Source organism: Pithys albifrons, chromosome 2 (genome assembly GCF_047495875.1).
Source record: "Pithys albifrons albifrons isolate INPA30051 chromosome 2, PitAlb_v1, whole genome shotgun sequence".
Taxonomy (NCBI): Eukaryota; Metazoa; Chordata; class Aves; order Passeriformes; family Thamnophilidae; genus Pithys; species Pithys albifrons.
In genome coordinates, this window is record NC_092459.1 from 23,008,322 (window position 1) to 23,021,314 (window position 12,993).

Genomic DNA, 12,993 nt, shown 5'->3' on the forward strand with positions numbered 1-12,993 from the left:
GGGACAATGCGGTAAGAGAAATCACCGTAAATAGCTTTGGCTTTTCAAAGTTGCCAACAGTTTCTTCTCTGATGGAAAATAACTGAATGCTGTGATAATCTAATAAAAGGCACAGAACTACATGGCTGTGGGGCTACCCAGGATATTGTATTGAGAGCTCTGTATTTGGGACCTGTTGTATTCTGTGGATCACCAACAGTCATTGTTACATGTTATCTCCCTCTCCCATTTTCTGTAAACAATGCTAAGTTCTCTTCAGAAGTGATGTAAACAGAAAAAGGACTACTCTTGCAGCTGTTTATACTCCTTCAGCAAAAGTGATCATCAGATGATTGCTAACTTCCAATTATAAAAATGCTAAATATTAGTAAAAAGGTGCTGATTCACCAGAACATGCTTTAAGTCTTTGGAGACATACAGTATATACACAGGAAAAGAGTTGCATGGAGCTTTTCAAATTGTTTCTGCATCTACACTGATTTTTTGCTGCCATTAATGTGACACCCTCATGTCCATCAGTGTGAAAAAGATCACCTAATAGTTTAAACACCACAGAGAGTTTTGGTGTCACAAGGAGGGAATTGGCCAAAAGAGGATGCTGTAGAATGTTGATGAGACATTTAAAAGGAGAATCAAAAAAACCTGATCCTTAATTTACCACAGCCCCAGGGAAACCATGCATTATATGTTGACAGCTTCCATATGTGTCATGCAAACCTTTATTCTTACTGTTCAAAATAAAACATCCCATTAACAGAAAAAGTCTACATTTCATGCTAAAATGGGATGTGTGATACCAAATACCATCTTAAAGAAAAAACACATTCCAGTGTCATGTGGCTTTTTGTACTTTTTCAGGATTTCAAAGGGAGAAAAATATGAATTTCAACAACCAGACATTCTTCCAAAGTTGTTTTTTCACACTGTTATATTAAATAGTTACATTTTTTAATTTCTTATGTAGACATTATTATTATTATTATTTATGCATCATATTCAGGGATCCATAGAAATATATCCACACAAGTAATTGCCTAAAAAGTCTCTGAAAGATAACTGTAAGAAAGATTACTTTTAATGGTAATTATTACAATACAGTAGCACCCTCGAGTCTCAGCAAATATTGGCACCCTATTTTAAAGGTGATTTATGAATAAATCTAACCATTAGTATGTAATTAAAGACTTTATTATCCAGGGCCCCAGTGTAGCACCCGAATACCTCAAACAGGAATCCTCTTAGCAGGACCCCATTTAGTTTAATGATCTGTCGTGATAGACAAGTTAATATATTACATCTTACCATAAGTATCCTTCAAGTTATGGGGGGCAGAACTCCACTGCCTCCTGGAACTCAACTGACAGCTGGAGGCATGAAGAAACTTACTTCAGACCTTCATGGCCTGAAATTCAGTTGAGCCGAGGGAAGGCTTTTTTGTTGATTTTAACCAGTTTCCGAGCTTTCATAGAGAAATGGTTGGAGGGAAGGTGGGTGGGGTTTTCTGGGTTACAAACCAAGTCCGGTACATACTGAGTCATATATCAAAATTCATGTTCCATCTGTACACAAATGTGTCATTCAACTGCTGGTGTTTCTAATAGCTTCCAGAAGTTACAGCAACCCAATAAAAATAATCAAAGCCTTAAGAGCAAAATTGTAAGAGCATGAAAGTATGATTTTCCTTATGCTAATCTGAAGTGGTATAACACAGGTCTTTCCTACAGTTTTGAAAATTTTAGTCCCTAGAAAGGCACTCTTTCTTGCATGAATAAACTGAAAAGGGAACAGAAAGTGGGAGAAAAGGAGAATTCCCTCCTCAGTCAAGCTGTGTTGAGAAAGTCAAATGAGTGAGATGCAAAAGGTAAAGCTGCCTATGGCTTTGGAATTTAAAATAGAGAATTTTTTATTACCTTTCTGATCTTGGAAGTAGGATGGGGAAAATAGTTGTGTGACTATTCTTTTACAATTTCTTCAGTGTATTAAAAAAAAGTTTCCTTTTACCCATACAAACTTTCCTGCTGTTTACCAGACAGATATAATTTTGAGGCTAGAACCAACCAATTGGTGGTTCTGGGGTTTCTTAATGAAAGCCTTTCATGGATATTTAGTTTTCAAAATCTCTCTATTTGAATCTTCTTGAAATAAAAAGTCAAGAATGGAGTTTATTCTGGAGCAGAAAAATTGGCCAGAAGCCAGTCCACCTAATTTGGATGCGACTTCCTCAGAATTTTAAGGGCTTTAAAATGGCCTTATAAAACTAGGCTACCTAAGAGATCCAATCTCCATACAGTCCAAATGCAGGTGTGGTGCCTACGAATGCTGGTTGAAGGCAGGAACAACATGATCTACTTTGCATTGCTGCCTCCCTTTTGCACTGACCATACTCCAACCATTTAGGTAATATCAGATGAAATGGTCATCTGCTCTGCTGCAAGCATGCCAACTCTCTTTTAAGCATCATGCCAAAGGACAGCTTTCATAACTCTCCAGCAGCCAGAGCACTTGCTGAAAAAGTATGAGCTGCTTTGTTCACAGCCCAGCTGAGCCTGGGGGAGAATTTAGATCAAAACCAATGAGAAAATGTAGACAGGACAAAGAAAGAAGAAAAAATATTAATCCCTACACCAGGGTTTCTTCTGCTACTCATTAACATTATGTCAGCTAAGGTTTAGATTAACTGGCATCATAGATCCCTTGACCTCTGACATAAAAGGCTTTTGGACAAGAAAGAGCTAAATCTGAAAGTTTGCTTGTAAAGTAGTATGGATTAAGTGAACCATCACAGAAAAACCAGTATATAAGTCTCTTTTTATTAGTTTCTAAAAAAGGCTTAGTAAAGAATATTTCTTCTAAAAATATTATTTTGCACTGAGATGCATTTTCAATTTTAATGAAGAGCTTACTGTGAATAATGCAGTACCTGAGTAAATCTGTGTTTAAAACTTCATAGCTTCAGTTTTGATAGAGGTTTTTCTAATTTTCAGCTATATGAAATTCTCAAGATTTTGAAATTTTAACCAATTTCCAGACAATAAAATTTATAGAATGATTTTTTTTTCAAATTACAGAAAACCAATTCCAACATTACTCTATTGTTAATCTTTCTCCAGCATCAGTATAAGCAGCTAAGAGATACCTTCTGAACCATACTAATGTTATTTTGCAATTTTCTCTATTCTTCACCCCATAAAGTTCTTTAGAAACTTTCTAAGACAAAATTTCTGCAAATCTTCCTGAGTTTCCTGAGTGTAATAACCAGTGGAAGAACATTAAAATGGAACTTCATTTTATATGTAGAAGCTTTTATCCCAAACCTTACTTAATTTTGCTTGATTCAATATTTGCCATATTCTACAGAATTAAGAATAATAGAAAGTTTGCAGACTGTAGATGCAGCAGGATAAGACTTTTGCTCTTTGCTTACAAACTCTCAGTAAATTGTCACCCAGTCAAGTTAAAAAACATCCATCCAGAACAGATTTCTAGCAAGATATGGCAAGAACATATAGGGCATTATGAACTACAGTTTCAATCTTACCGTCCCCCATTTCAACGCAGAGTTGCAAGCCCAGATTGTTCAGTGGATTAATCACCCAGTGGTTGCTGGTCACAGTAATGTCAAAGACAAACCAGCCCACATCAGAAGCTTGAGCCTTTCTTGTGTCTAGCAGGAACAAGTCTGCATCCCTAAGTTAAAGAAAATAGAGTATTAAGGCATTCAAATATTATTATTGTTTGCCCTTAATTTCCTTGCTGACAATAACTTCTTGTAGTCCAAATGAATAATCCTTTGACATATCCTCGTCATGACACAGTACAGCATGTGCTGTAGCTAACAAGTAATTGTAAAGCATAATAAAGGTATTTTCCCCAAGAGGCCTTTCTGAAATGAGTCTCAGCATGTAAAAACTACAGCTCTGGAAAATCTGAAAAATCCAGCTTCCCAATGAGTACACAAAGTATATAATTGAGGCTCTGTATAAAGAATTCCTCTTTCAGCATGAGAATGTCTCAGGAAGATTAACTTTTATAAACCTTTCAGTATAAAAGACAAAATATATCAAACCCACATTCCGATTTCAACTAAAATTCAAAGGCATGATGTTGTTAAAAAGATCTGTTGTTAATAACATATGACAGCATCTGTATCCTATGACAAACATTAATAGATGACAGTTCAGACCATTTCCCATTAGTACTGATGTTTAGAAAATGTCTCTATATCAAAATAGAGATTATGTATCTATTAATAAAGTAATGATTACATTTTAACCCTGAGTTCCCAGATATAGTCTCAAATTTGTTCCCATGAAATCTCCCAGTAATTCAGAATGGCTGCTCAAGGGAGTTAGTATAATTGTGTTACTAAATTTTTAGCATGGGTCATTTATTTGTTCTGTTTTCACATATCTCTTAACACAATTGGTTCCAGAACAACATATGTATTACAAATAATTTACTGCAATGACCACCCTAAACCCAAGACATTTAACTCTCCTCAGTTTCATTGTACATGCTTCTACAAAACAGCATTTTTTCACCATTTAATCTTTCAAACCTAAGTCTATAGTTATAGAAACCCATTTCTTTTCCTCCAATAATAATAATGAAAACAATAAGATACAAGATACAAAAAAGAATGTTTTATTTTAAATTTTAACCGTACAAGTCAACTAAAGACTGACTTGGCTTATGCAGATCTGGGAATTGTGCTGTTGCTTTACAGAAAGACAGACAGAAATAATAGGCTTTGCATCCTAAAGTTTGTTTAAGATTCCTGTGGTCCTGTCACTGTATTCTTGCAGCACTTAATCACCATGACAGCTAAGAAAGTTAGTGTCTTATCTAGATTAAACACAGTAAATGCACCTAGAAGGTCTGGCACTGCAAAAAGCATCCCATGTAGCTCTTGAACCTGTTGCTCAACACTGAGGAAAATAAAACCAAAAGAGCTACGACAATCATATGTTTACTTACATGCACATGTAAAATGTATCTGCAGAATCAGGTTAAAGAGCTCAAAAATTATAAAGGAAGATTGCTTTTAAAAAGGCAATTGAAGGGGCTTTCTTTCAAATCACCTTTTTTCCCTTCTGTTAAAGGGTAATCTTTTGCTGGGCTCTTATCACTTCCATTCTAGAACTGTGGTAATGACCACACAAGGAGAAAACATACATTCCCCCTCTGGAGCTACCATGAAGAAAATCTTACCATTCAAAAGAGCCTGACCTGCTATGCTAGCACAGAACAAATTAACAATGTACCACAAGCTCATAAATAGTACCCTCTGGAGTCTTAAATGCCAACGTTTTTCTCTAATAAGCAGTTTGTCAGAACTTTAAAGTGGAAAAGTTTAATCCTGACTGTAATAGTCTTTGATATGTTTATTTATAAGTATTTTTGTATCACTCAATAGATTTAATAGAAAACTGTAAAATTGCTCTTGGAAAATAGTAAAATATCACAGTGATATAATTTCACACTTCTCCTAGCATACATAATTGTTTTTTCATATGGATTCTTTCTGTTCCAAATTTTGATGAAACTGATCCAAAATGTTCTCAAAAGCCAGGATGCACAATGTCTCATGTCAAATCAGAAGGTACCACTGCTGTTAGAGCCCAGAAATTCTGATGAAGGACAGATTTCCCCTGAGGATCTCTTATCAATGTGATGTTATCACTTTGTACTGCAGCAGAAACTCACATGAAAGGGTCTTTGGCATTGATTTTCTTGTCTATCTTCCTACAAGCATAGTGATCTGGCTAAGGTAATAGATTCATAAGAGTCAGATTGCTCTCATCCATTAGCTCAGCAAATGAAACCCAAATGAGTTGTGGATACCTAGAGAAACCAAAACTGGTTCTTGAGAAGACATAGCAGAATAGAGAAAATGTCTCTGGAGCAATGTCAATGATTTAAGCCACATAACAGCAATTTACTACATAAATTCAAAGTATTTTTCAGGGAGAAAAACAACTTCTTTTACAGTTGATACAAACATAGGGTAAAAACTTGAGCCCCAAGAAGGCAGTGAGAGGTCTGGGATCAAGGTTCCCTCATTAGCTCAAGTCATTAACTCAAATTTCTCATGACATTTTGTGGCATTTTTAATTTTAAAATTCTCCTTTACTCTGTGAAAAGAAAAAAACAGTCACATTTAAAATGAAAGATAGCTGAAAATTTTGTATCTAATTTTTTTAAAAAATTATATTTTAAAAATAACCCACACCACATAAAAAATAGGCATGATGTTGTAAATAGCCTGAAATGCAACAGTGAACACATTTGGGCTAGCATTACAGCTAGCAAAGAGGCTGTGGGCAGAACATCTGAGAAGCTCCACATATCCTGGTTCACTTAAGGAAGTAAAGGTGGAATTATCTATATGGTCCCTGAAACCCAGAACAGCTTATGATCAGATCAAGTAATGATTCCTACATAATAGGCCATTCCGATAATGCTGTTTCACCTGTCACCTCACTCCAGAAAGCCGCTTTTATATCTTAATGCCACTTGAGGATTCCCTAATGTGGGAAGAAGTCTTAGGGTTTACTTAAATTAGTGAGTAGCTGCCACCAAACCATGAGCAAAGATTTGGCCAGTTGGACTATATTTACTTTCATCATGAGAAAAAATCCAGGTAAGAGTGCATTGGCAGGGCAGCATAGGAAAGTCATGGGCTGTGCTGTACATGCTTCTTTAGAGCAAATAGAAAACTTCAATCCCAAAGACTGGAATTTCAGTAAACTCCAAGGTAATTAAACACACACACATTTCAGTATGCTGCCACAGAGAAAGAAAAATGTCCCAGACTACAGCATAATCCTTAGTCTGCCACTGAACCTTGGTTACTCTTTGCCTAAAAGCATAGCACTACTGCATTTGGGATTGCAGAGCCCTGTCAGACACTCATGTTTCCTGTTCAAAGCAAAGAACCCTCAACCCCTCTGTGCATGGGCAAGTTATTTGATGAGTTTGGACATAAATCTGGAATAAATTACATTTAAGATAAGTTTTATTTTTGTTCAGTGTTTGTTGTTGTTGCCTAGGGATTAATACTGCCCAAGCAATGGTGATAGCAATGATGCCTTTCCAGATGTACACTCATGATCAATTATTGTTTCCCTGCTTAAGTCAGACACATGAGATGGTCTTCAACATGTGATGCATTCATGACAAGAAGGTACCTGTTTGGATACTCCTTGATGATCTGATATACACTAATCTGAATGGTTTCATTCTCAAAGCGGCTGTTGCTTCGATCTTTGTATATCCGGAATTCGGCTGCTGTCACTGCTTCTCCATGCGGGATCTGAGTAAGGTCAAAGCGAAACTCTTTGTAGTGCCTTCGCTGGTGGGAGAAGTCCTTGTCCCTTTCAACTGTGAGAAAAAGAGTTCAGTGTAAATTAGAGACATGAAACAAATGCCCATTTCCCATGATTAGTGGTGTGTTCCCTCTGCTTGGGAGTAAACAAACATGACAATATAAAACTGTGCAAATAATAAAACCACAAGCCAAGACATACTTCCAGTTAAAGGAAATTCCACCAGCCCAGTGTCTTCAGTTCAAAAGAAAAAAAATCTTGGTGGCTTTTATATAAATTCCAGAAGCTGGAGTGGAAAGAATATTAAAAAAAGCTGAAAGGGGACATGTTGTAAAGTAAATAGAAATATGGACAAACTAAAAGCTGTGAAAGGATTTAGGACTTCAATGTAGTCATAAGCACAGCAGTAGCAATGGTAGAGCTATAGATGACTTCAGAAAACACTAATTGCCACTAATAATCAGGCAGATGAGAGGAATGTTGTTCTTTTCCGCTTAACATAATAAATTTTAAAGTAGTACTAAAGCGCACGGCAGCAACTATATACTTAAGAAGCAGTTAAGTCATATAAATTAACAAAAGTTGTACTCCAATAGCATACATTGCATCTTGCCAGTGTAAGAAGAAGGAGCCATGAGCCAGGGCTAAGTGTTTCTGGCACCCCATCAGCATAGGGAGCACAGTCTTGGCTTGAGAAGTCCCCTCAGACCTGCTTTGGGTGGACAGGTGCAGGCTCCCACTGCTTCTGACGCTACTACAATCTAAAGTTAGAAAGTAAACCTCATTATTGCCTAATTCAGAATTCTACAGAATTTTCAGAGGGAGTAAAGTGAGGATTTTAATTTATTTGAGTTTAAAGCTGGTTCAGGTCTAATTCCACTGTCTGCAGCAGTTCTGACTCTGAGTTAGGAGCAACTTTTGCAATGGAACATGTATTTTGATGTGGCAACGGAAACTACAGGCCACAGTTCTGACTGATGACCACCTTATGGGATTAATACTTCAGATTTTAAGGATTCGGAAAGGAAAATGATCCATGTTTTCCACTGCCACAGCATACAACATATCATTGACCTACGAAGAAGCTGTGCTCTAATGGAAGACAGAATTTCTTTCTTCTGGAGAAATTCTATTTGCCTGATGAGATGGTTGCTTTATTTTAGTGATGGTGGACAAAGCCGAAAACTCAGAGCTGGGATTTGGTTTAGATAACCTGATAAACATTTATAGCTGCACCCAGCTCCACTAAATGTTGCTTTCTGTGACCCCTGCTCTTTAATTCCATTTTAGTCCTCATATCTGAGAGAGGAACGTCAGTTCTGGAAATGCTTTCATTTTTATTACCAGATGCTACATGTATAGGTAATATGCAGATTATCACAATATTTATGTGTATTTATACCTATATGCTCATATATATGTTCCTGCCAGGCAGTTTTGTCTACATACACAATGTGTATGTGTTTGCATGTATATACATATAATTATATAATTTATATATAAATCTACATATCTGTATTATTATAAAGTCTATGTTGTCTTACTAAACAGAAAAGCACTAAAAGAAAAAAAATCATTTTGAGTTCGCCATATAAGAGTACAGTTACAGACATATTAAAATGAGAGCTATTGAAGGGAATGTATTTAACATTATTTTTAGAAGCAGTAGTTAACTAGCTAAGTCACCTGTGGTCATGTAGTAGTCCTATGCAGTGTATTTCCCTTTCACTCTCACAAAAATGTAAACTCTCCCTGTTCTCATTAGCTTTTTGTTGTTTGTTTTGTTTTGTTGTTTGGTTGGTTTTTAATGTACAAATCTGTGTTGCCTTAAAAAAGCATGAAAAACAAAATATATAGCGTATAAGAACACTTTATCTTCAGTGAAAATGAACTTTCTCCTGGCTGACAAAAGGAAAATTGTCTGCTAACTGTGAGGTTTACTTGGCTCAAGTGCATGTTTAGCTTACATGGGTTTGCCATTGAACACTATGTAGCAAAAGTAAAGCAGGAAAGAGGTGGAGGCATGTAAACTGGCTGCTCTGTACCTGAAGATGAATGGGCTGCTGCTGAAGAGAAACAGGATAGAGTCTATTTAGCAGCTCCACTGACCAGTTCTAAACTGTGAGATATATACAGAGATCTGACTTGAGGTTTGGGAGTTGTTTGCTTTTTTTTTTCCAAATGTCCATGTAAAGCCTTTCATTTCAGAGAGAACTTGGCAGAGATTAGCATATGCACAAGCACTGAGCCGAAGAGCATTTTTTCTAGTGTAAAGAGTCCGCTGCAAGTTTCTCAGGTTATAACTGAGCATTTCAAAACTGACGTGGAACAGATATGTCAATAACCTTCAAATGAACACTATATTAAAGACAAACTTAATATAGCAACCCTTCCTGCTGTCTCTGGATAGCATTTATTCAAAATAATACAAGTATGCATGGGTGACTAAGCATTACTCACTAAGAGTAAACCTGGAAGAATTAGACTGAGTAAAAGTGTCTAATGTCACAACACAAATAGTGGCACAATAAAAGTTTAAATGCCACTACTCCTAGTCTAATTAATTTTTGTTTGGATTTGAGGTTTCCTTTTGTGTAGTTTCTACCAAGTAGTTTCTATTTGGTTACAAGAGTTTGGAAGCAACGGTTGTCTCCCTGTATGTTATAGTTTGGACAGAATACCCTCTACAATACCCTTCAATAGCATCGGTGAGGTTCTCTCAGGACCAGTCATGACTACTGAAAGAATACTTATAGCCACTTCCTCATGGGCCTGAAATTAATTATTACAGCTCACACAGATAGTACTTATCTGTGTCTTCCTGTATACCCAAGCAAGAAGAAAGGGACATAGGTTCAAAATTTCTTTGGGTCAAGACAACCTTTGCAGGCAGGCCAGGCCTTCAGAGTAGGAGCAGCCTGCAGAAATGAAGGGTTGCAGGAAACAGGCAGTGAACATTGAGAAAAAACCTGGGTCCAAGGAGATCCTACTCTCCACAGTGAAGCCAGAAATTCTAACTGCAATTTTCTATTGGCCAATGTGCAAGTAAAAACAAAATATTTTAAAAAATGTAGACAAATTAGAGTCTTGCATTATATAGTAAACTGTAAAATAGCAGTGATGGTGATGTTGCAATAATGACTAATGGCTAGAATGATAGCCAAGTTTAAAAAGCAAAATGTTATTTAATGATATTGAGTATTTTGGTACTGGAAGTAGTACACAAATCTTTGCTCCTTCTGCATCCAATAAATGGTTTGTCAGGAAAGACTGTGAATGCTCAGTAGGGATCCTCTAAGATCCTTTGTCCTGCTGAAATAGTGTGAAGTACAGGGAGGCACTATGTCTATTTATTTCACAGGCGAGAGCTTTTCAGCCCTGGCAGCCTGAAAAATACAGGTTAAGGTTTTTAACTACTCAGTCCTTCCAGAGTGTTTTCATGTCATTTCAGCCCTGCTCAGTTCATCTGCCAAAATGTATCTCTGTGGGACTGATTACAGCCTCTAAAAACTGGTTGACCAGAAAATCAGTAAATATTTTTTTCATCATTAGATGAATACAATTTTTCTAAATAAAAGTAACTAGAATATTAAGGTCAATACGGATTACAACAAAATTCTTCATTTGCTTTCATTGCTCAGGATTCTTAGCATCAACTTTTAAAAATGGCATTTTTATACCACCTGAAACTAATATATGCAGCTCTACAGTTACATCAGACAAATCACAGCTCAGGGGAATATCACAAACACCTGTGTGTAACATGGGAAAGAATGATATTTTCCACCCATGCGGCAAACTGATGAAACATTCATACTGTATTAACACTAAGTCCAACTCTAAGAATGAAGTAAAATTTACACAAAAAAGGTCTTTGGTCTTCTTTTACACCAACAGAAAATATCATGCACTGATTTTCATTAACAAAAGTGGGGTTTTTATGGGGGTGGGGGGCTGAGGGGGAGAAAAAAGAAAAGAAGAACTAAAAAACACCCAAAGCACATCTATGTACAGACAGTACAACAAGTCCCTATTTTACCAGTTCAACTCTAAATGTCTGTTTCTGTTGACTGAGCTTAAAAAGTTCAAAAAGTGCTAGCAATGACTTTAGGTCATAGTGCATGAGCAACTATGAGACATGTTCTTTCATTAATTATTAGCTCTCCACTGAGATGGGCTTCTCTTTTCCTGAAGATGTTGGTGGCTGCGAGACAGTGAAAGTGAAAGTTGCTTTGGCAAACCAGTAACAAACAAACGATACATTGTAATAAGCTGATTTTACAAATAAGATCCCAAATGGTTCACAAATAGTGAAGCCTCACTAATTAACTTATTGTCACTGTTTAACTACTAAATATACATGCCAGGGCAAAATGGAGGGTCTTACAGTCCTGTGTAACTATAAAGGGCCGTTTACACTAATCTCACTGAATTTCACTGTTTCACTTGAAATTCTTGTATAAGTACTAAGTAAACCAGTCAGTTTAATCACTTCAAGGTGATAAAGGTTAGAGTATGCTGATACACTACAAACGACACCCATTTACATCTCGAATATAATGAAATGATAGTTTATCTACAGTGAACACTTGTGGTTATCTGACCAAAACAGGTCAAAGGTTCCAGGCATTTTCTCCTGAAATTACTCAGTGCTGCCTCTAATGACTGATAATTGAAAGCAGAGACTGGAAATATCAAATGTGGTAGGTGACAGATAAGCAACAGATTAATGCAAGTACTCTGTTGCAGGACACTAAAAGGTCAGAGGCCCAAGGAATTAGCTATTGTGCTACTGTGAAAAGACAGACATCAAATAGCTGTTTACCTCATTCTTGCTCTTCTCTCCAACATGCAAATTCTAGTAACATAAAGGAGACTGTTTAGAGGGACTCATTACAAAATAAGGCAACAAATATTTTACAAGTTGTGTTCACAGGAGAAAAGTGATTCTAGAGAAGCATACAGGGATAAAAACCCCACTAAAATAAAACAGCTATGCTAGGTGTAAATAGTTTAATGAAGTGCTTCTGAGAGAATTTAAGACAAACATTCATCAGAACATCATTTTCAGTTGGAGAGACCAGATAACACAGTCTAAAATATATATTTTAAAGCTTTGTAACTTTTTAGGCTTTCAGGTCATAGGAAATGAACATCAACTTCAGGAAATCGGATTGAGTTTATCTTGGTAAGCATATCTTTCATCTTTTTACTCTGGAAGTCCTAAAAGTATAAGCCCTAAAAGTGACAGCCTTTTCATTCTGTCCATGGGCCTTTGAGTAAGGACTGCAGTATTCTAAAAAAATATTTAAATCAAGTGCACTTTTAAAGTCCAAGTGAGAAGAAAAATACCTTCCCAAAGTGGTGATTAAAAAAAAACAAAACAAAAACCAACGAATAAAAAGAAAAGAAAGCAGCAGACTATGATTCTACTTGTCTAAGCACTACTGATTTACTAGGTTTAATCAGTTTTATGGAATGATAGAATAGACAAAAATCCTGATCTGGACTCATGAATTTTACTTTGAGTTAGACATAGAAATTTTTAAAAATAGTCACCTGTCCCTCAAGCATTGTTTTGGACACCAGAGACAGCTGTCTGATACTGTCAGTGAAGGGGCAATTCTGTTTGTTAAAGGTCAACAGTCTTGTAACCAACCAGTAA

At 36.3% G+C, this 12,993-nt stretch overlaps 1 protein-coding gene across 1 annotated transcript in view; it reads right to left on the minus strand.

Annotated features, from left to right (window-relative positions):
* Nucleotides 1-12,993, minus strand: part of BMP5 (bone morphogenetic protein 5) — a 56,251-nt gene that overhangs the window by 23,400 nt on the left and 19,858 nt on the right. The window contains exons 2-3 of the mRNA XM_071547819.1: nt 7,191-7,383; nt 3,539-3,687 (exon numbers count right to left, since the gene is read on the minus strand). Coding sequence (XP_071403920.1) covers nt 3,539-3,687; nt 7,191-7,383 — 342 coding nt within the window. The remainder of the gene's footprint in view (nt 1-3,538; nt 3,688-7,190; nt 7,384-12,993) is intronic.